At 41.2% G+C, this 20,999-nt stretch overlaps 3 protein-coding genes across 7 annotated transcripts; 1 reads left to right on the forward strand and 2 right to left on the reverse strand.

Annotated features, from left to right (window-relative positions):
- The first annotated feature begins 559 nt into the window (after positions 1-559).
- On the forward strand, positions 560-2,442 carry LOC115742150 (cytochrome P450 81E8-like). Its single transcript, XM_030676274.2, has 2 exons — positions 560-1,450; positions 1,716-2,442. Exons 1-2 carry the CDS (start codon positions 560-562, stop codon positions 2,334-2,336), a joined length of 1,512 nt encoding a protein of 503 aa, XP_030532134.1. The 3' UTR covers positions 2,337-2,442.
- A 6,311-nt stretch (positions 2,443-8,753) lies between these two features.
- On the reverse strand, positions 8,754-10,098 carry LOC115742166. Of its 3 annotated transcripts, none has more exons than XM_030676291.2 (4): positions 9,726-10,098; positions 9,490-9,591; positions 9,201-9,365; positions 8,754-9,112 (listed from the first exon to the last, which is right to left on the reverse strand). In XM_030676291.2, exons 1-4 carry the CDS (start codon positions 9,972-9,974, stop codon positions 9,071-9,073), a joined length of 558 nt encoding a protein of 185 aa, XP_030532151.1. In that variant the 5' UTR covers positions 9,975-10,098; the 3' UTR covers positions 8,754-9,070. The 3 variants fall into 3 exon arrangements, with proteins under 3 accessions (XP_030532151.1, XP_048128852.1, XP_048128853.1); XM_048272895.1 differs by having other exon boundaries at positions 9,490-9,603; XM_048272896.1 differs by having other exon boundaries at positions 8,754-9,130; positions 9,490-9,603.
- Positions 10,099-17,905: 7,807 nt separating this feature from the next.
- LOC115742067 (probable receptor-like protein kinase At2g23200) lies at positions 17,906-20,670 on the reverse strand. Of its 3 annotated transcripts, none has more exons than XM_030676155.2 (2): positions 18,189-20,670; positions 17,906-18,098 (listed from the first exon to the last, which is right to left on the reverse strand). In XM_030676155.2, the coding sequence occupies exons 1-2, from the start codon at positions 20,454-20,456 to the stop codon at positions 18,045-18,047; spliced, it is 2,322 nt and encodes a 773-aa protein (XP_030532015.1). In that variant the 5' UTR covers positions 20,457-20,670; the 3' UTR covers positions 17,906-18,044. The 3 variants fall into 3 exon arrangements, with proteins under 3 accessions (XP_030532015.1, XP_030532014.1, XP_048128840.1); XM_030676154.2 differs by having other exon boundaries at positions 17,906-18,094; positions 18,185-20,670; XM_048272883.1 differs by having other exon boundaries at positions 17,906-20,670.
- Positions 20,671-20,999: the final 329 nt, after the last annotated feature.

Consider the following 20,999-nt stretch of genomic DNA (forward strand, 5'->3'; position numbering starts at 1 on the left):
AAAATAAAGTTGTGTAATCAAACAGATTTTTGCTCCGGAAGTTGTGCTACTAAATGGATTTCTGAAGCATAAATTCTACTCTAGAAGTGTTGCCATGTGCGCTCTAGTATCCGTGCATGTATTTTTATTTCAATTAGTCCACTGCCTGATTTTTATAGTTCTCTGATTTCGAATAGGTTCGAAATACATAAAAGTAAACCAAAATTATAGGACGTGGTACGAGGTTGCAAAGAGGTGCCCCGGACGATTACGAGCATGTGGCATATCCTAAGATCACCATCAAGTCCTTTTTCTTTTCGTTTACTTTTCTAAGGTAACAAATCCTCGTCGAGTTTGCTACGCTACCCGTTGTTCTGGGGAAAGGTCAAATTTCACAATGCAAAAACGGACACTGAAGTCTGACGCAGCCAAATCATACTTTAAGAATTCCAATAAAAAATTTTGACCAAAAATCAAGAAATTTGAATAAGAATTTCCCTTATATCTATACTTATATATATTGTCGCAAATGACCAACCTCCACAAATAATTCAGAACACAAAGCAGAAGAAAACAGAAAATGGCGGACGCCACTCTCTATGTGGCCATCGTCTCTTTGCTCTTTGTAATTATTCTCCACTCCTTCCTAAGAAGAAAACCCAAGAACCTCCCACCAGGCCCTCCTTCTCTCCCCGTCATCGGCCACCTCCATCTCTTGAAATTCCCCTTACACAGGACCCTCTACAACCTCTCCAACGGGTATGGCCCGATCATGTCCCTCCGGTTCGGGGTCCGCCGCGTCATGGTCGTTTCGTCGCTGCCGCTGGCCGAGGAGTGCTTCACGAAGAACGACGTGGTGCTCGCCAACCGCCCCAGGCTGTTCATCGCCAAGCACCTCGCCTACAACTACAGCACGCTCATCGCCTTGCCCTATGGGGCCGAATGGCGCAACATCCGAAGGATTGCCACCATCGAAGTCCTCTCCACGCATCGCCTCAACATCCTCTCGCGCATCCGGAGGGATGAGGCTGAACGGCTGATGCTCCGGCTGGCGAGGAATGGGTTCGGGGACTTCCACCGGGTCGAGCTGAAGACCCTCTTCACGGAACTGACTTTCAACGTCATCATGAGGATGATCTCGGGAAAGCGGTACTATGGGGAAGGCGTAAGCGTGGACGAGGCCGAGGCGAGGGAGTTCAGGGAGATAATCAAGCAGATTGTTGCAAATGGCGGCACGAGTTATGGGAGCGATTTCTTGCCCATATTGAATTGGATCGATCACAAGGGGTTCAAGAAGATGATAGCGGAACTCGGGAAGAGGGCCAATGCATTCATTCAGGGTTTAGTTGACGAGCACAAGAGAAGGAAGGGCGATCCGGAGTTCGCGGACAGTATGATTAGTCATCTGTTGCATTTGCAAGAGTCTCAGCCGGAGAACTACCCGGACTTGATGATAAAAGCGCTCGTCATTGTAAGTCTTGCTTTGTCGGCTCTCTTCTACTCTTGCTACGCTAAAATCTACGACTATAATTTGGAGCATTACAATGGACCCACACCACAAGCATTACAACTAGTTGAAGTAAAAAGAAATCCTGGAAAAAACTTTCAATTGGATCTGTAGTCGATTTCATGTCCAAAACCCTACAAATAGTCTAGTGTAAATGTTTGTATTGTAGTGTGAAGTTTCATAATCTGGATTCCCAAGATAAGTCTAGACAACAACTTTATCTATGCAGGTTATGCTAGTGGCAGGAACAGACACGTCATCTCTTACGTTAGAATGGGCCATGGCCAATTTACTGAACAACCCAGACAAGTTGGAGAAAGCCCAGGCCGAGATCGATTCCGTTGTCGGCCACGATCGTCAGATGGAGGAATCCGATGTTTCAAAGCTATCTTACCTTCAATGCATCATCTTCGAGACCTTACGCCTAAGCACAACGGTCCCACTTCTCCTCCCGCACGAGTCATCAGCTGATTGCACCCTAGGAGACTACCTCGTGCCACGTGGCACTATAGTGTTGGTGAATGCGTGGGCCATTCACAGAGATCCCGAGCTATGGGAGGACCCCAGGACCTTCAAGCCGGAGCGATTTGAGGGTGGAAATGGCGAAAAGCACCAGAAGCTAGTTTTGCCATTCGGGCTGGGACGAAGAGCATGCCCCGGCGCACCCCTAGCTCAGCGGGTTATGGGGTTAACGTTGGGCTTGCTGCTTCAGTGCTTTGATTGGAAAAGAGTGAGTGAAGGGGAGATTGACATGACCGAAGGCAAAGGAGTCACGATGCCAAAAGTAGTGCCACTGGAATTGATGTGCAAAGTACGCCCTCCCATGGAGAAACTCGTCCCTAAAGATTAATTCGGCCGACTAGTTTGTCACGAAGTGATTGAGATGCTACTATGTTATGTTGTAGGAGTCCCATATCAGTCTACGGTTTCCACTTAGTATATTTGCTTCATTGTAATAAAACCCTATAGCGGTGGGTTCCCTAGGGTTAGGAAGATGTATAAATTGTTCTTGTTTAAACCCTAGTAATGTTGTATTCTTGAATAATAAGGTATTATTCTGAAAGTAGAATTAGAGTATCTCCCGTACTTCAATTTTCCTCTCCCTAATGGCAGGTCACATTCCTTTCGAATCTGCCTTGTTTTCGAAATGTCTTTCTTTTTCCCACGTGTTTGAGTTGGTACAAGTTACTCTTCTTGCATGGTTTTCTATTAATATAATCGGAAGTTATGCTTCTTTCATTCACTCAGTGAAGATAAGACGTGAAAGGAGAGATAATAAGTTGCTACACTAATTTACAGACCAATCGGGTTAATATAGAATATGGACATATTAAAGTGTCCATCTTATGAGGGGAAAATCGTATCCTTTTCTTCGGAAGTCAATCTGGCTTGTCACAAGGAGAAAGCATTTTAGACATCAGGATGGAAAGATCCTCTGGGAAACAAACCTAAGAGGGCTTCTTTGCTTGTGGTGTGCATGTCAGGTACTCGATCCGAGGCCTCGCCTCGGCGAAATCTCTTCAGCCCTGGAGAGTAGGTACCATTCGCCAGAATCGAACGTTAAAAAATCGTGTCTTTTAAACAAACAACGGCTCATTTGAGAGGAAAATGTGTAGTCCTCAAGAATGAACGGTCACGATGGCAATGTCATCGTGTTTGCTGAATAGGTCGAATGGTCCGGAAGGAAAGGTCGGCATGGAGGATGGACCCCAAGAGCCTCGCCGTGAAGAAGAAGGGAAGCGAGCCCAAGCCCGGTTAACGAAGGGAGAACCTCCCACGTACTTGTTGAAAGCGAGTGCGTCTGGTGATCCAGACCAAAGACAAGACCCGACATTGTCGAGGAAGAAAACTCCATCGATGATGATGGGTGCGCCGGAGACTCGTCACTTGGTCAACTTGTTTTGAGCGGTGTTGGCTTGGGGTGACCTAGGTGTAGACGTCCCGCGTGTGTGCTGCCGGCATTCGGTGTCGGTGGTGGGCTCCTCTGAAACCTTCTTGCTGCCCTATGGTTTGGCGTGATCCACAATGGGTGACCAAGTATTTTTTATTTTGAAAACAATGGAATTTTCACCGATCGGTCTTATTAACCAAGGTTGATTGGACCCTAGTATATAGAGGTGCCAAAAATTCCAAACCCGAATAGACTCTGCCCGAACCGAAATGAAAATTGCAGGCAATTCTGGGTCTGTCCTCATTTTGGTTCAAATGACAATCGAAAGGATTGGGCATTCTTACAGGTCGGTTCGTTCCTAGCCATCGGAAGCGCAACGAAACACGTTAAATACTAAGTCCTCTCGGAATCACACTGCCAAATCTTATGGCTTTCTCTTCTCGCACAGTCCTCTCACTTCTTGGATCTCCGTTTCGGTTGGTCGCTAATGGTTATCATCAGAGAGTCACCTCAACAGCAACCACGATGACAAAGATCAAATCTGTGGAGAAAGAAACAAGAGAGAGGCGGCAAGATTGATAAAATCATAAAAGAGTCAGGGCACGGATAAAATTAGTTAGGTTTCTGGCTCTACTCGAAGATCAGCTTTTGCAAGGCCAGTTTTAGGGTAGAACCAACGGATCCAAGGTGTAGAATAGGGCACCAAATCGGTTAAAGCTGGTTAGGGCCAGTTCCCAAGTTAAATCCGCCTAACAATCCAATTAGATCGTTACAATGTTGGTTGTGCTACATCACATTATAATGCACGTTGTTGTTGTTCATGTGTTTTGTCAAAGTTTATCCCATAACGAAATATCTTTCACCTAAAAGTAGTTATTCGGCTTTTAAATTGAAGGAGATTGGGTTCTACGCCAATTCCGGATAGGAGTTATCTAGGCGAGTATAGAGATCAACAACTTGCCTTTTAGAGAGAATCATACAAACATAAATCGTGCCGGAATTTAATCGACAATAAGGCTAAAGTACAACTGTTATAAGCGAACCAAATATTGTCAAACCCTATCGGAATTTAATCGAAAACAAAGCTTGACAAGGCGATGATGCTATGCTAGAATTTAATCGACAACGCAACACCTATGATAGAAAGACATGCCAAAATTTAATTGATAATACGAATCTGAAAGTTATAGCTAAGGAAAATAAAGTGCAATATAGAAAAAGTAAAGATAAAGAGAAATTTATTTGATTTATGTGGGGGTCTTCGAAGAGTATGATGTTACTAATTAAAGCCTATAATCAACGATTCTCAATGAAGATTACAAAGGAAAGTTACAAATAGAGGTTAGAAAGAGACGTTACAATAGAGGTTATCAATGGAAGTTCCAAGTGAAGGTTACAAAGGGATGTTACCAACAGAGGTTATCGACGATTTCTTCGACTCCATTACCTTGACAGTTACCTCAACTCCATTATGTTGATGGTTTCCTCGACTCCTCGACGTGGATGGTTACTCCTCTTATGGTTGCATTTGAGATTGTCGACTCTAATTTTTATCTATTCCTTCAAGTTGTCTATTCTTCAATTTATCACATGTTGATAATAACAAAAACTAGGACATTTTTTGTGCAAACAAATGCCCCTTTTAAAAGGATTGAATGATTCATCGGTCATTCATTTTTTTAAAATTAGATAATCAAGAGTCATCATGTTCCCCCTTATCATCGATAAATTTGATTTTTTCTTGGTGAATTTTATCTTGGCCAAATTCATCATAAGGTACGTTTTGTATAAAGTCTTCATGAGGTTCTCTATCTCCGTCCTTAAGCAATTGTTCATACTTAGACACTATCGTTACCAATTGGAATAAATCAGCAAAAATTTGGCATTCATATTTTTCTCTTAGAGCGAATTTCAATCCACTAAATGCCAAATTTGTGAATTCTTTCTTTAAGAGTGAAGTAAGGCATCTATTTCTTGCCCTCTCGAATCGAGCAACAAAGCGATTGATCGATTCATTATCGTATTGATAGACTTTGGCCAAATAAGCACTTGATACTTTATGTGTCTTTCTATAAATTGAGAATGGAATTGTCTTTCCATTTCAGCACAAGTATGGATTGAATTAGGAGCTAAATTTATATACCAAGCAAAGGTAGCTTTTGAAAGAGACAAAGGGAACAACCTAAGTCTCAAAAATTCATTTGTTCCTGTCTCTCCACATTAGGCAATCAATCGATTAACGTGTTCAATGGTCAACTGATCATCTTCGCCGGTGAAAATAGCAAAGATAAGAATTTCGAATTTTCTTGGGTAACATGTAGTGTCAACCCAATCAAGATGTGGCTTTTTATATACTGGCATGACTATTCCTCTGTTGGTACGTAATTGTCGTAATATTAGTTTAGCCACTTGATTAGGATACGCCAATTGACATATTTCATGTCCCCTAGGTTCAAGGTAGATAGGTCGATAGACTTCACTTTCCTACACCCTAGGTTCAAGATGTATAGAAGTTTCAGCCTTTATGAAATGCTCACTAGTGGTAGGATCACTTGGCCTAAATTATTTCTACCATTCAATTGATTAAGAGTTAGAGGAACTTCCAGCCCTTTGCAAATTTCTTCCATCGATTGGTATAGTCCCACAGGTCTTGGTCTTACCAATAGTTTCAGTCATTTGCAAATTGTATCCATCAGTTGGTATCACTCCACAAGTTTGGGTTATACCAATGGTTTCAGCCCTTTGCAAATTATTTTATCAACATGTATCACCCCACAAGTTTGGGTCGTACCCACGATTTTGGCCCTTTGCTAATTATTTCCATTGATAGGTATCGCCCTACATGTCTTTGTTGTACCAATGGTTTTAGCCCTTTGCAAAGGTCCACAAGGTACAAGATTGGTAGGATTCGCCTGCATATGAATTGAATGGCTTGACATTCCTAGCCCACGCATGACCTCACGGAAGGTGTTGACGATCATTGGTTTTACCATGTCGAAAAAGCATTTCATCAGTCGTTTCCTTTTGGTGTTCGTCGAGAATCTTCCTCATAGTAGTCTACATCACAACACTTGGCTCTAACGTTACCTTCTCTGCTCATCTATGAGTTGCCTCAAGAAGTCGACATCTCCATCTTGCTTTTGTTCTACCAGCAGATGTGCAGTCGATGACTCAGAAGTGTCACTATATCATCACTTGTTTGTGGTGATGAGTTGTTACCACTATCATTGTTGACTCCTCGTAAATATCATCGTATTTCCTCAAATCGGCTACATTGATCCCACTAGGCGTGCCAAAAAAACGATTCGTCGAAATTTCTCTTGCAACGAAATATCTTTCACCTAAAAAATAGTTCTTCGGGTTTTAAATTGAAGGACATGGTTTTGCACCAATTCTGAATAGGAAATATCTAGGTTGGTAGAGAAATCAACAACTTTCCTTCAGAGAGAATAATATAAACACAAACCTTATCCGAACTTAACTAACGACAAGGTTTAGAAAGTACAATCATTATAAGCAAACCAAATGTTGACCAACTTGCCGAAATTTAACTGAAGACAAATCTTGACAACGTAGTGATACTACACCAAAATTTGATCGGCAATGCAATACTCGGGATACAGAGACATGTCGGAACTTAAGCGACGATACGAATCTGAAAGCTATAGCTAAGGAAAATAAAGTGTAGTGTGGGAAAGCAAAGATAAAGACAAATTTGTATGATTTGTGCTGGGTCTCTGAAGAGTATGATGTCGCTATTTAAAGCCTACAATCAATGGTAATCAACGGATGTTATAAAGGGAAGTTACAAACAAATGTTACCAGAGGTTACCAATGGAAGTTACAAACAGATTTTACAAAGCGAAGTTACCTACAGAGGTTACAAATAGTTATCGACGATTTTTTCGATTGTACTACCTTGGCGATTTCCTTGACTCCATTACATTGATAGTTGTTTATTCCACTACATGGATTGTTACTTCTATTACAGTTGCATCCGAGATTGTCGACTCTACTTTGTCGATTCTTCACATTATTACATGTCAATAATAAGAAAAAACTAGACACTTTTTGGTGTAAAACATGATGCTATAAATTGTACAGTTTGGAGGGCGTATAAAATGATCGATATATTTAATCATTGCATGAGATTACACCTATACATCATATACCGAATGGCTTGGGTTGGGTAGTAGGTTGGGTTGTCTATTTGAACCCATGAATTAAAGCCACGTACATGCGAACATTCACTTCGTGATTTAGAAATGAGTTATGATTTGGAATAGAATTGGGTGCGCATCTATATAGCCAACACCACATCCGATTAAAGCAGGAAATCTAATCAAACTCACATCATCATGTTTTGAACCTAATTTGCCATGTTATGATACATGTTATTATTGTCATGTCAGTTCATATCCCATCACATTTTAAACTTCATTTCATGTTGGCCTGACATGTTACTTTGCCACTGTTCGAGATCTGATTTGTCATGGCATATTACATGTGAATATTGACATAACATGTTACTTTGCCACTATTCGGGATCTGATTTGTCTTTTCATATTGCATGTGAATATTGTCATATTGTGCCACTATCTAATTATCATGTCTTGAATTTGATCTGTTATGTCATGTTGCATGTTATTATTGTTAAATCATATCATTTCATTATTGTGCTTTGAATTTATTTTGACATGTCATGTTACATGTGAATATTGCTATTTTATGCCATTTCGGAAAAAGGTTTCAGTCTTCAAGATGCAGCAATTACATGGGCTTTCGATATGTCTGCATCTGTCGAGGGTGTCAACATACATACAGGAGCATCACTTTTTTTTTTTGGTCGAAAGGAGCATCCTATTTACAAAGTGGAGGAGATGAACCTTTGATCCACGTACTTGAACCAAATTAGCTAATTCAAGATTTCCCATCCTCGTACTTGAGCGTTTGAAAAGGAATATTAAGGAAAAGTCATTCAAGTAATAAAAAAGTTAATCTTTCAAATAATTTTCAATTGGACGGATAAGTAATGTACTTATTCACCTAACTATGAAAAGTTATGCTTCAAATTATAAGCATTAAGTCGACGGAAATAAAGACTTGAAAAGGACAATAGAATTTACTTCAAAAAAATTCGATCCTCATGTTAATTCACTTTATCGGTAAAATACATTTAGCAAGGCATTTAAATATAATCTTCACCTCTTTATAGATTACAAATCCATTTTCAATAAGTGACAGGCAATTGAGGAATTACAAATCACTAAATTAGCATTAATCGTGAACCATGGCCATGTGCTATAATTAAGCCACGTGGCAATCGCAGAAGGAAAATTAAGCGTCGTGTAGCGAGAGTAACAATAAATAATTCCATCAATCATTTGATTATATGTATAGATTAGAGATAGACATACCAACCAGGACTATTCCAACAACCGCACCATGTTTCTAGCTATTAGCGTATGTGCTAATGGCGGCAAACGGATAAGCTCAAACCATAAACAAACATTGTTGGTCGAATAGTTCCACTTTTTTACGCGCAAAAGTCGTCATCCTTATCATCGACGAGACATGATTTTTCCAAGCTTTTCTTAAATTGATGCGTCTTTTATTCCGAAATTAAGGACAAAAGGAGAAAAAAAGAAAATGTTTTCCAACTTTCAACGCCTGCACGATGCTACTGAAGAGATCTAAGAACTCTCGCTCCTGTTGGGCTTCGTCGAAACATAGTCCTAGAACATGAAAACTCACTGAAAATTACGGACTAATTAGGAGAAAGATCAAGCGAGAACAGCCGAAAGAATCGCAGTCATGAGTTACCTGACGAGACGCATCGCTCGGGACCCAATCGTTCGTCGCCGGATTGCTTCGAACGGCCGGCTTGCCATCCGGGCCGCTCTTGAAACCGTCTCTTTCGTACCGAACGTCGTACCCGCTGCCGTTGTGGCGGCCTTCTCCGATCGCGCTTATGAACCCGCTTCCCGTCTGATTCAATCGAAAAGGGAACCTCTAAGGTCAATCTCGGTCGCTAACATATGGAAATGAAAAGAGGAAGCTTGGAAGAAACGTAGAACGCAGGATTGATTGGTCGAGTGGTCGTTTTAATCACCGCGTGATGCTGTTTGTCGACCGATTCCAGCTCTTTGTAATACTGGGTCTCCACGAACTCGCCCTGCACGTCCGTCGAACCCGATCCCGCAGCGAACAGGCCCTGATAATATATGCACACACGAGGCCAGTCAAGTCCTGACCGATCTCGAGTCTCGATCAGAGATCAGCAGACGCAAACACAGAAGGAAAGGGGAAAAGAACGAGCCGATAGCAAGCTCGTGGATTCATCGTTACCTGTGGGGACTGGGACTGGAGAGACCTGAGCTTGTCGAGCTCGGGAATGGCGTGCTCGAAGCTGCCGGAGGAGTCGACGGGGGATGATGATGACCGGTCCGGTTCGCTGCGGTTGGGCTTGAGAGGGCGCCTCGGGGCCAGGGAATCGAACTGGGCTCGGACCTGATTGGCGATCTTCAGCTGCTCCTCCTCGTCCGGCACCTCGTCGCTGCGGCTCGGCTTCGTCACCATCATCCGCTGACCCACCATGGTTTTTTCCTCGAAGTTTTACCGGTTGCTTGCTGTTTTGCTTTGTAAGGATTTTGGATCAAGGTTCTAAAGGGTGTGTAGGAGCGTGCTTTTTAAAAACCAGGGGTCACTTGAAACCGCTTCTTCGGACAGACCTGACAGTTCACAACTTCATCCTGTAAACAATGTGCGATCCACATGGGAATCAATCAAAGTCAAAGATACATTGTATTGGGCTCACGTGCGCCGAGAAATCCCAAACAATTTTTCATGATGGCGGGTCCAATTTTGTACCCTAAAACTGATCGTGAGCAAGGCAAAGCAACGTCAGAAAGCTAGAGCACCGGAATAATTCTGCAAGCTGAAAATTTCAGAATTTTCGGTGTGGGACTAGCCAGGCCTATTGATAGGATTGATCTAGAAAAGTCAGGCTCCTCAGGAGGAGAAAATATTAGATGCTTGGGACTAAAGCCGTCAAAATGGGTCTTGGACCCATATTTTAACTCATGTTCAACAGAATGGATCAACTATGAGTTGCTTAAAACTTGATATATGAGTTTAAATAGGTCGGACAATCAAATGCCTAAGTATAAATGGGTCTAAATGGAATGGGGATACACCCATTTCACACCCATTTTCATTTTACAGACCATTGCTTTTGTAAACCCTGCATAACCACAAAAGACCAAAATCTCCCTCTTTCTTGTTTCTCCTCCTTCCGCCTCATTCGGCTCCTGCTCTTCCTTCTCACTCTTTATACCCAAATACCGCCATTAACATCCACCCAAGAAAGAAGGAACAACTCCTTGGATGCTCGACCTCGACATGGTGACATCGGATCTTGAGATCGGTGGGATTGAGCTTCATCAATGGCGGTCGTAGAGTCTTCAGCCTCCCCACTTCACCGCCGTGGCGGCCGGCTTGGTTCTAGGTGACGGGAGTGGCTCATCTTTGACTGCCGCCATTCGTCGATGCTCTAGCTTGACTCCAGCCACATATCCGCCCTCGACGGCGGGAGGGGAGCGGCCGCCGTGGGGTTCTACAAGGGTGGCATTTCCGCTGGGTTGAATTTGGAACAACTTGATTTTGTTTATTTTGCACATTTTTTTTTTTTTAATTTAGGAGATATGCTAGGGTTATTCTCTGTTTTCTTGAATGAGTTATGTGAGTAGGTTTGGGTTGGGTTGGATTGGGTATAGTCATATAATTTACATAGTCAGTAAAATGTTTCTCTGAATCTGAGGTCTGTTGAAGAATAGAAAAAGTCGGTTTGGGTTAAGCAAAGCCGGTCTATTGAAAAATAAAAAAAACTCAGTTTGGTAGTTTTAATAATATGTTTGGACAAAATATTCAGTAAAATGCTCAGCCACGACTACGCAATCGCCCGTGTTTGCGAACCCTTCTCACAATCACGAGGCCGAGACTTTCATCCTCCTGAAGCGCTTGTGACATGATATAATGCAAGTAAGAGACAGGCTCAGCGCTGGGGTTGTGCCTTTTTGAAATTCCTGATTACTACACCATGCTCCCTAGGCTCCGAATAAAAAAATTTCAGTCAAGCAATTCATCAAACATTAAGTGTGTCTTGAGTAGTATTTTATGAATTGTTCACCTTATCACAGTACCTCCAAATCCCCATGAATTTGCCATTCATTACCTTGCTAACTCCAATAAAGTTGATCCAGCCTTCATGATTCTTTCACTTTATACTTCAGTATCTATTAGTACTGATAAAGCCTTCCTTGTATTTAGTTCATGCTAAGATAAGACAACATCTATACGTATTGAAAATGTACAGACAAATGGCTTTGTCAACTTCAAAATACCATAAGACGCTTTCCCAACAATATAAATGCAATGGTAGTTTTGCTTTATCTCTGATAATGGAGGTTTTGTCTTATAATCCTTATACAGCAAGTGGAGTTGGCATTTTGATGAGGTAGATAATTATGACAAAGTTGAAGAGTAACTTGGTCTTGGAAGATTGTTTATGGCGATTGAGCAGATGAGGGGTTTTAGGAGAGTAGTAGCGAAGTTCAAAATCCAATGAAGCAATTGCGACCGGCTCAAATACTGAGCCAAGGTGAAGATTGTTGAAAATATTGTAATAGTTTTTTTTTAATGTGGGTTCAATTAATTATTATTTTAATTACGGATTGGTATAATAAAAAAATGATATAAAGTTTCTTAATTAGTCTAATATGGGGCTGGTTAGTATGGGCCAAGTTTAGCTCGGTCTGTAATAAGAGGGTCCGGCTAAGAACTTTATATACAGAGTTCAAGTCCCTCATCTAATCCTTATGCACAATTAACCTCACATAAGAAGCTGTCACAAAACGCGATACGTGAGTAGTAGTCTCACTGAAACCAATTATTCATAGGGTAATAGAGGAGAAGCTCTTAAGAATTGGTTCATTAGTGTTTCGCATCAAGAACAATGGATTCCAAGTTCGGGTGTATAAACACCTTTAATCCGTTATGATATTTCATGATTTTTTATTAATACATCATAGGGTGCCGTGTAAGGTTTAATCGCGGCTTGCATGTGGTATTAGAGCCTCCATAATTTAGATCTCGAGATCACGATTTTGGCTAATTTTTGGAATTTTTTATTTGGTAAAAATTAATTTTGATCACATATTGAGATTGTGCTTGTCAAGATGAGGGAAACCATATAAAGGTCACCACCATGTGCGGTCACGCGCTTGCAAGTCCGCTCACGGGCAAAAGTTCGAAAGAATGTGCAAGGCACGTGAAGGGTTGACGTCAGCATGAGCTTAACAACCGTGACTCAACCATACTCGATTGACCCATTAACCCGACTCGTTGACCATTTTACTCAAGCCTTTCAACTAGAGACTGTTGACCGGTTTGGTAGAATCGCTGGACCCAGTCCAACCGCTAGGTTAGGGGAGGCGGTTGGGCCAATTTTCGGACCAACAGCAACTTTGGCATGTGCCACGCATGAGTCTTACGTGTAGAATGTATGCTCCGTTTTAGGAGTTCCAAGGACTAGAGTGCTCATATATTCATGCTATATGGAGTGATATTTTTTTTTAGATGTATGATACTTTTAAGAATTGAAAATACGTACGGAACTCTGAGTACATGTATTTTTAGGATATTTTCGTATTTTTTCATGTATTTCTCTAGGGTTTTAGAAATATAGATGCAAGCTCACATGTCTATGACCACATACGGAATATGTAGAGTGTAATTCATTAATAGGATGTATAAAGTTCAACATGTGTCGATGAATGCAACAATGCAATTAGTATCACATGTGATTTTAACGACTAATTGCCCCTGTCTTCAAAAGTCTAAAATTACATTTATATGATAAATGTGAGACATAAAGTTTATATCCTTGGTATGAGAGAGTTTCAAATTTTCAACCGGGTTATGACAGTCAAAGTGGCACACTTGATTAGATTTGTGAAATATCGATAAAATATTATGGTGGGATGTCTCATATTCTACTGCGTGGTCATACTCTCAAAAGAGACGATCATGTATTGTTTCATGGAGGTTTACATGTACAACATATAGTTGAGGATTGACTAATCTAAGTGTTTCATACACCCAAAGGTGATGAATTAACGAATGTGTGTGTGTGTGTATATATATATACATTGCTACTATCATGCGGAGAGTTTACAATCGCATATCATGTATTCAGCCCAAATGTGATTACATGATGATGTATGTAACTCTCGGGATAAGTACTCACATGATGCTAATTATATATATTGTTTATTAAATAAGTCACATTCTCTATAAACGGCAATTCTATTAGAATTGTGGTTCATACTAATTGAAACTTTAAGAAATTGAATGGGGATTTTCTATTTGCAATGGAGCTGGTAAATATTCATATTGCTCTTATTAAGTTTAAGCCTGCAAATCCAACTATCATCAGTGTGGAACCCTTGAAAGCACTAAGCGTTACTTAGGAAAAGAGCAATCGGGTTTGCTTATTAGCTATGAAGCGATTCATTAAGAAACGCTTGAAAAGTGTTTTGATAGCTAACTATGCTGTTAAATAAATAATGGAAGCCTTATAAACTCGGAAATGTGTCTCTTCTAAAGCTGAGAGTGGGACCATCTGCAAGGACTGTTCAACATCAGGTATGATGGTTTTGGTAATGTTAGATGTTACATCTAAAAGATGGTAGAATTGCAAATTAAAAGTTCTAAAAATCATACTCATGAAGGAACTCATGTAGCCACTAGTCATTCTAATAGTTTGGGTGCAAAGAAAGTATCCTTTAAGAAGGACTGCGACGGTTACTTCTTTTGTAAGAAGAACAATCACATAAAGAAAGACTTTGACAAATATAAAACATGGTTGTTTAAGCGTGAGCTTGCAGGGAATGATTCTTTGGCATTTATTTGTGAATCCAATCTATCTAAAGCCTCATCCAGTTCCTGGTGGCTAGATAGCGGGACAATTACTCATATCTATAGTTGCAAATTTGGACTTAGAATTACATCAAATGGATGTAAAGATGGCATTTCTCAATGAAGAACTAGATGATGAATAAAAAGCAACCGATAGATGTCATAGCTAAATGTCGGGAACGAAAAGTTTGCAAACTTCATTGCTCAATCTATGGCCTTATGCAATCATCTAAGACAGTGGTACCTTCGTTTTCATCGAGCCATAACTTTTTTTGGGTTTACGATGATTGAAGAAGACCACTTTATATATGTCAAATAGTTCGAGGATAAATTTGTGATTTCATAACTTTATGCGGATGATATTCTGTTATTTGAGAATAATAAGGATATGTTTATCACCAGAAAAGAATTGTTGTAATCCAATTTTGAAATAAAGGATAAGAAGAAGTTGCCCACATGTTGGGAGTAAAGATAGAAAGAAGTCGTTCAAGAAACCTGCTTGCTCTATCTGAAGAATTTTATATTAAAAAGATTCTTCAATGTTACAATATGCAGCATTATAATTCCATTGATACCCTTATCATACAAGGTGAATGCTTGACTTCTGAGATGTGTCCTAAGACTCCAGAAGAGAAGAAAGAAATGAAACATGTCCCTTACTTTAGTGCAGTCGCTATCAGTCAAATCTTGGAAGCACACTAGAAAGCAGTGTACAAAATTTTGAGTTCCTTGAGAGGCAATATGGATTATTGGCTCCATTAGCAAGGGAGTGATTTATACTTAATTGGTTACTCCGATGCTAATTGGAGAGGGGACCTAGATGAGCCTAAATCGATATTTGAAATGTGTTCTTGCTTAATAAAGGTGTAATTTCTTGGAGAAGCACAAAACAAACATGCACAGCTCTATGTACAATGGATGCTAAATTGTTGCATGCTCTGTTGCAATGCAAGAAGCACTATGGCTGAAATGTTTCTTGAAAAATTTAGCAATTGTCACCGATGTTCCTAGAGTAGCAACATTTTATTGTAATAGTCAAGCAAATATTTCCTATGTAAAAGATTCTAAGTATCATGGCATGACGAAGCGCATTGAAATTAAGGATAACTTTGTTAGAGATCTAATGAGACTAGCAAAAACACACATACATAGTTGAAAGATATGTCACCAAGCAATAATTAGCGCACCCACACAAACAATCGTCTCAAGCGCTGTAGTAAAAGAGTTGAGATGAGATCATATGTACGCAAGATGCTGAAAGAGCAAATTCGGTACATATGATATTTTGTGTCGCCTTGATTGAATTTAAGATGAGGTCTATGATTTATATGTGATAAGACCGATCATGATAGTCTCACAATCATGTATGCTCGAAGGAAGCCAATTGCGAATACTTAATTGGGCATTGTTGAGAGCAAGTTGATATATTACTCGGGCTAAACATATGAACATGAAAATCATGTGGCTATGTTGAGGCTAAAATCCGTATAGTGGATATGTTTGATAAATAATATACGCTCTTAAAGAAAGAGAAATTTGTTATACCATGTAATTCGGACTACATGTGCTATATTAGATCCATAAGAGAGATGAGTATGATTATCCTTGTTTACTCATCATGTGAGTCCTTAAGGTGATTTATGAATTGATTACCCCATTTTATACCCCATGTTACTTTTGACTATGTTCTCAAAATAACGGATCAATGTTGCTACTTTAGCATGTTACCGACAATCATGAAATTAATATGGCTTTATGGACGTATCTAGGAATGCAGTTGTTCTAAAATAGAGAGACATATGAGTACAAAGACTATTGTTATTTTATGTATACTACATGTATTTACCGGTTGACCAATTATATCGCCTATTATGGGTGTGGATATAATTGTAAATACATAATTAGTATAGAATAGTCAAGTACAACCTTTAAGAGATATGGATACTTGGACTATTATAACAAAATATGCCTAGGGTATTGTGAGACATTATTTTATTTTATTTTATTTTGGATTATAGCTATTATGTAATCCTAATAAGTGCATAACCGAGCTCCCAAGTGCATGTGTACTCACCGATCGCACAACATCTTTGCAAGTATAAATTATTTCTAAAGTAGACGATGTTAATTGCTCTATGTTCTTGATAGAGGATTATCAAGCCCATCATGTCCGAGTGGGAGATGTTAGATTAATGTACATGATTGGGTGTGTTTGAAAAAGTCCCATGAAGAGAGGCCTTTCAAACCACAACCTCCTTATCTCTAATAGGGATAGATAGCTTTGAAAGGGCACAAGAGATAATAAACGAAAGAAAACGTACAAAGAAGTTACGTATGTTAACTTCCCCCCCCTCTCTCTCTCTCTCAAAAGCAATAGGCAAAACATGGTTACTTTGAAAATCGATAGCATTTACGTTGTGGAACGTAAATATCTTCCTCTGTAATCATATTTGGACCATCATGGATTAAAGATTCAACTGAGAATGCGTTAGTGATTCAACGATATTTTTGGGTGATTCCGCAATCTAACGTTGATAGAGGGTAGTCGAATTTATCGATGTTAAATTCCAACATCCTCAAATAGCCCCACGTGGCGGCCCCTTTGCCCCCCACCTCACAGTTGAATCCATGTAACCAGTTGGTGTTTACTAAACAGGCTAGGAATGGGCCAAGTCATCCCTAACGAATCTTATTATGAACCCGTCAAGTTAAAACTCTCTCTAAAACATCATAGTCCGGTAGGGACAACTAGGATTCTGTCACCAATTTTAAGTTAATTCCAACATAGAGCAACCTTCTGTGAAGCAAGCCTCTGACAAATCCGTCAGCAAGAGATATGTGATAATAAACTTGGTAAATTACGGCAGCAAATAATTTACTTACTTCGCATGAACATAACATCGTTGATTTTTTTTTTTTTTGGTCGAATAACATGGTCGATATACGCATCTACAATATCCACAAATCAAGTGAAGGGAGGAGAAAAATTTTGTTCTGATCTGGATTGGAGTAAAACGCAGTCAAGACAGCAAAGCTCATTGTTTCCAAAGAAAACAAAACAGATGAAGCACAACAAGATAAAATAACGTCGACCTAATGAAATCACAATGCAAATTGAGGATAAATTAGGACTTTTGCTGTCAACAAAGCATAGACAGCACAAATTGCACGGTAAACGGTTGCAATTTGAGTCGAAAGCCATCCAGCAGAAAAGCATTTCTCATGAACCATGAAGAACAGCAGAGGAGAAATTTTAGGATTGTAAAGTAAGCTCATGCTCTCAGCGACTGAGACAATCGCGAGTTGAAACCTCGAGTCTAACCAAATTTATCAGAATCGTTTTGCAGAAAATAACTATGAAAGCCATTTAGCATCATGGTCAAAAGCACTTACAGAGCAGGACATCCATGGTGCAACCTGTGAAACAAGTGTAGAGCTAAGGTCTCCAACTAAGGGACGCGCAGTCTCTCTCACTTCCCATCTATCACGATCCAATGTTGTCCTCTCTTGTAGTTTGAACAATAAACAATTGTATGCATAAACATCACCACATCTATCCTGAGCCAAATGCTTGGACAAGGCGCAATTCAAGACAATGGGGATGTACACTTCTTTTCAGATAGACAATGGATATCGGAAACACTTCACTATATATCCTGCAATCTGAAATTCTTCTGGCTTCATCAATCTTCATCTGGGAAAAATTTCACTGATGGACATCTCACAGATGTCCATCCCTGCTGTGGCCACACCCTCTCCCTCGACCACGGCTGCACTAGATGATGGGAGCGAACGGCCAGTCGCGCTGTCACCATACATCTTGCTGTTCACTGTAGTTTGCTGAAGCTGCAAGGCGTATTCCAAGTCCAGGAGCACATCCCGCATGCTAGGCCTCTCCTTGTCCTCTTCTTGCAAGCATTTCTCAGCAACTTCCCCGTACTTCCTCAACGAGTTCGGATTGATCTGACCAGCAAGAACAGGGTCCACTATTTGCTCGATGTTTCCGCTCTTGATGAATGTGATGCCCCATTCGGCCAAGTTCGCCTGTTCTCTAGGAAGCGAAGGGTCTATGGATGGCCTCGCACATAGCACCTCAAGAAGAACCACTCCGAACGAGTACACATCTGATTTTTCCGTCAGCTGTTGGGTCTTGAAGTACTCTGGATCGAGGTATCCGAAGGTGCCCTTGACCGCTGTACTCACATGGGTTTGGCTTTGATCGAGAGGCCCCAGCTTGGACAGACCAAAGTCAGCTACCTTTGCAACGTAATTCTCGTCTAGCAAAATGTTGGTGGACTTGATGTCACGGTGAATAATTCCTCCAGCCACGCCTTTGTGGAGGTAGTTCAAGCCCCGGGCCGCTCCAATGCAGATCTCCAGCCTTTGGTTCCACGGTAAGAATGGGAAATCGGAGTTGTACAAGTGATCTCTTAAGCTCCCCTTCTCCATAAACTCGTAAACAAGTAGCATCTCGGACCGTTCAGCGCAATACCCAATTAAGGATACGAGGTGCCGATGGCGGATTTTGGACAAGACAGTGATCTCTGTTTGGAACTCGGAGAAGCCTTGTTCCGATTCTGGCTTGCTCCGTTTCACGGCAACTTTAGTGCCGTCCCTGAGAGTTCCTCTATAGACATTACCGAATCCACCACTGCCTATCAAAAGTTTGCCATCGAAGTTATTGGTAGCAAAATGGATTTCAGCAAGGGGTATTGTCAGTCCTAAATGAAAATTAGATGCGACGGAGCCATGGCTAGTTTGCTCAGTCGGTTTACTGCCTCCTCGGAATGCAGGCGATGGTGTCCAAACCGACATATCAGCTCTCTTTGGCTTTCTATACTTGCATCCGAAGATCGCTGCAGATCCGAAAATGCAGAGAAGCGCGATGCTTCCGGAAACTAGCCCAATCATGAGGCTGACATGCTTGTTCTGGTTATCGTCCTCTGAGTCCTTCGACCCTATTATCACCATTATCTCCAGGCCATTGAGATAGGCCTGCTGATACATTGAGGTATTTAGGAGGCCTATGCTGACTTTCACTAGCCCTGAGCTGCCTGGTTTAACCAGCAAATCATAATGGAAAGGAACTAACCGCTGTCGAAACACCTTCTTGCCATATGGGTCGATCAACTCAGAGAAGTTATCATAACTATAGAGATTGAAGTACACCGTGTTGAGAGACGGGCTAACGAAGTCGCAGAAATGAGCCCGGACCAAGTGCCGGGCGTTCGTGCTCACCTTGAAACTCCAGGTGGTGTTGCGGTATAATTGCCCATTGGTAAAATTCACACTCATCACTTTAGCAGTCTGGTAGACGAGTTCAGATGCTAAGCATTTGTCTAGATCATCCTGGTAATGAAGAGCACTCTCATAGCTAGAGCTATTCTGGGCAGCATTTGGGACATGAATGTAATCATCATCAGGATCCCAACTTCTCCACAAACTATCATTAGCCAGAGTTACTTCACCGCCTCCGACGTTTATCCTGTAAGTCGTGCGCAGATTTGGAGCATAATACGGAGCGAGTCCATCAGGCACAAGGAACACTTCAAGGGCATTGATAAAAGCAAAAGATGATCCTTGAGGACTAAAACGGAGCACGAGCCTAGCTCTACTTATGCTGAGGAAGAATTCCTCCACTACAGGAGAGTCTGTACTACTGGGCACTTGGAAATTGCTGAGAAGGGTGAGCCCCTTTACCGAGACATTGAACAGAGCCTCAGAGAGATTGCTCGAGGAACCGAAAGGGAAGAAGTGGAGCCGCACGATGTGAGTGCCTTTGCCGGTTCTATCAAGAACGTATTGCGATGAAGGGCTTCTGAAGATTCTCGCCGTGTCGTAGATGGCCGAGACGCTCGATAGTTGGTCGCTGGACTGTGTGGAGGTATTCTGTTCTGAGAAGGAGACGGAGTCAGAACTCGTGTCCCCGACAAAGTCTCTGGTGAAGTAGTTTACGCTGTTGCTCGATCCGCAATTGATGAAGTGCTTGGTCTGGATGGTGCAGGATGAGGAAAGAGCGAGAAGAAGAGGTGGGTACTGAAGAAAGATGAGGAAGAGAGTGAGGCCAGGGGCGTGGACTCCATGGATGGGAAGCTTGGCCATGGAAACAGAGGAAGAGGATGGAACTCCGTTTCGAGATGTGAATTGTGATCAAGCAGTTTCAGTTGTGTTGACTTGAGATTGACTATCAGGCGTTGGAAGTTGGGGACGAAGAAGATTGTCGGCTGGAGTCCGTAGATGAGTGGCTCATTTGGGGAGGGGATGGATTTGCTTCCCGCAAAGACGATTTTGGACTCCCAAACGGGCACTGTTTTGGCCATGATGCTGACGACACTTTGGCCCTTTTGACCCGACTCTACTTTCAGCGAATGTCAGGAGCGCAGAAAAAAATGGAAGATTTTAACAAATTTGAGAGTATGTTCAACCATAATTTTTATTGGCTTCAAAATACTTGCAGCTTCTTCGGGACCAACACGCGCAGAATTAATTGTTTCGGCCAAAAGCTCCTATGTCCACTCATTGCCAAAACACTATCACCCGTATCTTACACATATAAGCTAAAGGTCCGAATCACATAGATGCTTATAACGTGAAAGTCCCTTTTAAGTGAACAAAATTGTATCCATTGGATATGATAGTTAGGGG

This window comes from Rhodamnia argentea, chromosome 11, assembly GCF_020921035.1.
Source record: "Rhodamnia argentea isolate NSW1041297 chromosome 11, ASM2092103v1, whole genome shotgun sequence".
NCBI lineage: Eukaryota > Viridiplantae > Streptophyta > Magnoliopsida > Myrtales > Myrtaceae > Rhodamnia > Rhodamnia argentea.

Bases quoted from the DNA above. Each gene is read 5' to 3' on its own strand.
- LOC115742150 (XM_030676274.2), top strand. From the start codon at position 560: ATGGCGGACGCCACTCTCTATGTGGCCATCGTCTCTTTGCTCTTTGTA. The intron at 1,451-1,715 runs GTAAGTCTTGCT...TTATCTATGCAG, and splicing joins TGATAAAAGCGCTCGTCATT to GTTATGCTAGTGGCAGGAAC.
- LOC115742166 (XM_048272895.1), bottom strand. From the start codon at position 9,974: ATGGTGGGTCAGCGGATGATGGTGACGAAGCCGAGCCGCAGCGACGAG. The intron at 9,604-9,725 runs GTAACGATGAAT...CCTCGTGTGTGC, and splicing joins TCCAGTCCCAGTCCCCACAG to ATATATTATCAGGGCCTGTT. The intron at 9,113-9,200 runs GTAACTCATGAC...TTCATGTTCTAG, and splicing joins CGAGCGATGCGTCTCGTCAG to GACTATGTTTCGACGAAGCC.
- LOC115742067 (XM_048272883.1), bottom strand. From the start codon at position 20,456: ATGGCCAAGCTTCCCATCCATGGAGTCCACGCCCCTGGCCTCACTCTC.